At 35.3% G+C, this 5,710-nt stretch overlaps 1 protein-coding gene across 2 annotated transcripts in view; it reads right to left on the bottom strand.

Moving 5' to 3' along the window:
• LOC109375924 (E3 ubiquitin-protein ligase RNF103) overlaps nucleotides 1-5,710 on the bottom strand; it is an 84,212-nt gene that overhangs the window by 67,241 nt on the left and 11,261 nt on the right. Inside the window, exon 3 of one of the 2 annotated variants that reach the window (XM_019631499.1) lies at nucleotides 4,990-5,105. The exons of the other annotated variant lie outside the window; for it this stretch is intronic. Coding sequence (XP_019487044.1) covers nucleotides 4,990-5,105 — 116 coding nt within the window. The remainder of the gene's footprint in view (nucleotides 1-4,989; nucleotides 5,106-5,710) is intronic. 2 annotated transcript variants of the gene reach the window in all.

The raw sequence follows: 5,710 nt of genomic DNA, 5'->3' as shown, positions 1-5,710 counted from the left end.
CATGAAGGCTACATTACTGATACTATTTTATTCAAAATTACAACACAATAGTCTGGAGGCCTCTAATCTTTCTTGGAGGAAGGGCTATTTTCATGTTCACAAAGCGTCCAGGAAGTGAAATCCCAGGGGAGTGTGTGAAATGAGTGCCAACAGTCAAGAACCTGGGAGAGGCAGGAGATGGTACAGCTACCTTACCTGTGGCCCCTCTCCTACAGTCTATCAAATTTCAAAGGCAGCAGAAGAGATAGTGCACCATGGTGACAAGTGACACTTTTATGTTCCAACAGTCCAGTAACCCCTTGCCATATACCATTGATATTATCATCCTCATACATACAGAGATATGCATGCATATGTAACATTTTGTAACATAACTTTGATGCTTAATAAATACACTTGCACACACAATTTAGAGCATTGACTACTGTATTTCCCCATGTATAAGACATCCTTTTCTGAAAAATTTGTGGTCTAAAAACTTGGTGCGTCTTATACAGTGGTTGTAGATTTACTTGTATTTCCTGCTTTTTTGCGTTTGCTGTCTTTGCGCTCATTGTTTCGCACTTGTTACCTGTATATTACGGTAGGCTACGTTTTGCCACGTTCTGCCCAGAAATGGCTCAGAAAAGATTTTCGTACAGTGCTGAATTCAAGGTAAAAGTGATCCAGTTTGCAAAAGTGAATGGAAATCGTGCTGATGAACCTAAGTTTGGTCCTCCTCCAACTGAGAAGACAATCCAAGACTGGCTATGGTTAGGAGTTTTGACAGTGATGAGGAGTTGTATGAGTTTTATGATGAATAAAACTTGAGTTCAATAACTTTATGAAATACATTTTTGTTCAAATTTCGGGCCCCAAAATGAAGGTGTGTCTTATACATGGGAGCATCTTATACATGGGAGTGTCTTATACATGGGGAAATACGGTAAATGGTTTTGATAGTACTTTTTAGTGAAAACAAATGGCCTTACTGAGGGAGACACACGTTATTCAAATGCTCAGATGGTTGCGATAACCAGAAGAGGGCAATTTAAGGACACAGTCTTAGTAGATGAAAGCTCTTTCTGAGGAGGTTCACATTGCTCACATCACCCAGTAGGTCCCTAGCTTTTGCACTTTTCCATGGTCCAAAAGTGCTGTATAAAATGTACTTGAAGAATAAGGGAGATTAAGCAAGGCAAGCATTTCTTTCCTTTTTTTCCCTACCTCTAAAGAGTCAATATAGTAGTTCTTCTTTCTGTCAAGTAATCAAAGAAATATTGAACTTATTTTTCAGATAACTCAGGATTAAGAAGTCTCTGTGCAATCATATCACCACATTCCCTGTTCTGCCTTCTTTTTACAAGAACCCACTTTGACTCCCATTTCCTAATCAAGGCTGTCAATGACCCAAACATTTCAGGGCTGTGTTTATAATAACATTGCATCCAGGGATGACTCAATCACGACGTTGCTTGGATGTATTATATATTGGGTATGCCTCAAGTCTAGGGGTATCTTCAGTGAAGATCCTGATCACTGCACAGGCATCCTTCACACTTGTGAGAGCTCCAATGCTGGGAAAAGAAGTAGGAATTGGGGGGGGGGTGCTGTTCCCACACACCCAGGTTACAGCACAGACAACAGAAGTGTATGAAGAGAGGTGGGAACACCCCTGTGGCAAATACATGACAATGTTCAACCCAGGCCTTATTTATCCAGCAAGCTGTTCCAACACCTGCTTTTGAAGAGTTTAATGATCCCTGGCTGAGAGAGCCACACAAAAATGAAAAATCCCCTAGGAATTTCATGAAAGCATTTTGACTCCACAGTTACACAATTAGAAATTGCTTTGTCCAATGTCCTAAATAGTTATATTATTCAACTGAAGGTTTAGCATAAATTAAATTTGGTGGAGGCTGAATTAAACAACCAATAAAAATGTTAATATTTTCACAAAATAACTCATTTGGCTGAGTCACATGGTATAACAAAATACTCCAAGCCTATTACTATTGTGTCACACCAGCAAGAGTTCCCAACTTATAGCTTACACCCGAAAGTACACACAATGATTCTAAGATGCAGTCACACTGTTGGTCTTATTAAGAGAGGAAGCATATTCCTAGGCAGTTCAGGAAGGATGCTGCATTCTCTGTGGGGACTATTTTCAGAGACTAGAAAAAAAATTAGATAAAAGTACAGCCTGAGTTCCACTGGGACAGGAACCAACTAAGCTAGGAACCAAGCAGAAAAACTTAGAATGTTAGAAAAAACTGTTAGAGAAAGGAGCTGTTAGCTCTTTCCACCTCATATTCCAGTGAATGTAAAATAGACATAGAAAAGCTTGACATGCAAATAAATATCCTAGCACTCTATTTTAACATAAGGATAATTCATGAATGCTAATAAATCTTCAAATAATTAAGAGGAGAAAAATATAATACATTAACATGTATTATTTAGAAAAAAAACTCAGGAGTTTTGGAGAAGACAGAAATCATAAGGAATATAGGATAAATTAAATAAATAATAGAAGTTCAGTTTTCCTTTCATAGTGTCATTCCACGTGTAGTGACACCAAAAAAGATAATCAACTTCGATTGCTAATCAATCCATTTAAGGAAAATAACGGACTGATCAAGTGATGGAATACCTAAGTCATCTATACCCATTTATTAAAATCACATTTTCCATAAATAAGTAAATCCAGACATCCTCCAGTAAAATTATATATGAAGTCTAAAGTGCTAATTATCAGTTATATATGCCACCTAACTACATTTTTCTTCTTGATAAATACAAAAGGAAACTATAATTCATCTGAGTAAGAAAATATTAGAAAACTGGGAGGAAAAGAAGAAAGAACTTGGATGGGCTTAAATATTTCTTTCACAGGATAGTTAAAATAAAGGTAATTTGAAGAGGAGTGAATTGGCCAGGATTTATGTACCCTTACAGATTTAAAAAAAAAAAAAAAANGGAGACCACTTCATAGTCGGTGTAGAGGCCTGACCACCGCACTGTATTTCTGAAGCTGATGTTAAATAATAATGTATGTCAACTATAATTATATATACATATAGTCATGGGACGTGGAGTAGAGAGTGGGAATGGAGTCAATGGGATTATGATAAGCATGATATCGGGGGTGGGAGGGCAGTAGATGGGGGAGGGGGGTTGTTTCTGTGTGAAGGGTAAAAAGGATAACTATTTCATTGTTCTGTACACCTGAAACTAACAATAAAATAAATAAAAATAAATAAAGACACTTATAACACGTACAAAAAAAACAAAACAGCTTTTCTTAAAGCTAGAAAAATTTGCACTAAAATCCACTGGCCTCGATTATAATGCTTCTGATACATTTTGCTTTATATAATTATACCAAAAGAAAAATAAAATATTACCACTTCCTTCAGTTTTTCATGCTCAATAGATTATCTTCATTTTATGTTGTGCTTACTTTATTTTTGAACTCTTTATTAATGTTATCTAACAACTTAGATTGTAATATGTGTTTAATCTTTACAATTTTGTAAATTTGTTTTTACTTGGTATTTTCTAATATAAGTTATAGTGTTTGAAATGTATTATTTAGTTCATTAACTTTAAAAAAATCAATTCTGAATATTTTTCAATAAAATACTGATTTTTGGCATTATCTGGGAAAAAAAATAAAAATATTAGCACTATCATTTGTTTTAATATTGCAATCACCAGTGGTGTAAAACACATCTTTCCCTTAGACTCTACTTGGGAATGATGGAATCAGACCAAGCGCAATTGTTTTTGGTAAACAAAGGACAGAAATAAGAATTATTTCCTTTTCATAAGGACATTAGCACCACTTAAGTTACCTTGGACATATTAACATAAGGCACTGGAATATGATCAAGATTCTGTGGTGAAGACGAGAACGGAGCTTTGTGGGTAGATGAGGAGACTAAATGTGAGTTAGGATATACAAGAACTTCCCTTCCTATACCCAACTCTTAGGGGGTCCTGCTGCGATAGCTCTCACTCTACATTGTGAATGAACAAAACAAGGATAGTAAGGAGAACTGAAGAAAACATGGGCCTAAAATCAAAAGAGCAGGGAAATCTGAGATGTAGCAGTGGTGTTGTAGGAGGGTTTTCTACATCTAATGGGTTTCCCATTGTGGCTACATATAAAAGATGTAGGTAAGTCAGGTGTATCTACCTACATTAGAAATTACCTAATGTTGTGGGTGTTTCTACATAGATATCATATGCCCCCTCCTGGGCACTAAACAAAACATGCTGTACATGTTAATCTTTTGTTAAATATTTATTGAATGGATAATTGAATGAGTGAATTTAAGTTCTAACTTGGTGGCACTAGAAATTGAAATAAAATGCATTTTGAAGAATAATGAAATAATAAAACAAGAAATAATATGACAGGCTAAATACTGGAGATGATGACAAAAACAAAAACACCTGCAAATATTTTTGTCTGAGAAAATGGGGGTGGGGAGGCAAACAATAAAAGACAGAAAAGGGAAAGGTAGAAAGAGCACATGGTTTACTAAAGAAAAAGAGGATGACTGAATTAGGATACTAGGTTTAGAGAACAGGACACAGCTAGGGAAGAGTTGTAGGGCAGACAAAAATGAGTGTCAAAATGCAAACTAGAGGTTTTGGAATTTTCAGAATTATGGAAGAAGATTTAGGTCAGCACAAAGGTGTCACATAAAGCCATAAATGTGTTGAGGTCTCTCTGAGAAAGAAAACTGAAACAAAAAGGACGGAAGACATACTTTTAAGAGTCACCCCCATTAAAAAGAACCAGACAGAGAGAAAAAAAGAGATCTCAGAGAGAAAGTAAATCAGTTTATCAAAAACTATTAATCAAGCACCTGTGTAATTCACAGTGTGCTCAATGTTATAATTAGCTTTCAGTTTAAAGAGGCTTCTAATATCATCGTCTTTATTTTAAAAATTCTGGTCAGAATTCAAATTCTAAGAATTGCCTAATCAACTTACCTGGGGTCACTGGAACAGTTAAAAGTGCCCGTACGTATTCCAAATCTTGATACCTTTTTCACCATTTTCTCCCAGTGGATTTTACCCACTAAGGGACTTCTGTCGTTTGCTATGACCTAGTCCCCCAAAAGAAAAACAGAAAATTTAATTACCTAAAAGAGAGTCAAACCAACCATTTATAATATAACTTCACTGTTTTGAAAAAGATATTCTGTCCCCAGTTCTCGTTTGTTGTATCATCATATTATCATTGCAATTCTTGTAGATGGAGCAACTGTCCAACTGGAAAAGCCTTAAAATACTTACTACAGTACATTAAACCCCCACACTCTGAGGAAGTTACATAGAAGATGAGTCAAAGCCATATGAAAAAGCTAACCATGTCCCTTCTCCATCATGTGGCCTATTCTCTAGAATTAATTTACAAAGGTTTAAGAAAATGGCCCTTGGAGTCATTTCTCTATTCTGAAAAGAAAATTTAAAACAATAATCCAAATAAAGCTTACTAAAAATGATCACATGTGGGTTCAACAAGTTCAAATTTCACTTTTTTAAAAATATAATTATGGAGCCAAGAGTCAAACACATGTTTTCTATTAAACTACGCTTTGACTAAATCAATACTATTACTTTTATGGCTCTTTCATAACAATCATGAAAAATTCTAACGTATATAAAGAATTACCATAATGAATTCTACATTTTTGAACTTCTACTTCAA

This window comes from Hipposideros armiger, unplaced genomic scaffold (assembly GCF_001890085.2).
Source record: "Hipposideros armiger isolate ML-2016 unplaced genomic scaffold, ASM189008v1 scaffold_1003, whole genome shotgun sequence".
Taxonomy (NCBI): domain Eukaryota; kingdom Metazoa; phylum Chordata; class Mammalia; order Chiroptera; family Hipposideridae; genus Hipposideros; species Hipposideros armiger.
The sequence above is the reverse complement of the archived record's forward strand: the minus strand, read 5'-3'. Positions and strand labels throughout refer to the sequence as shown.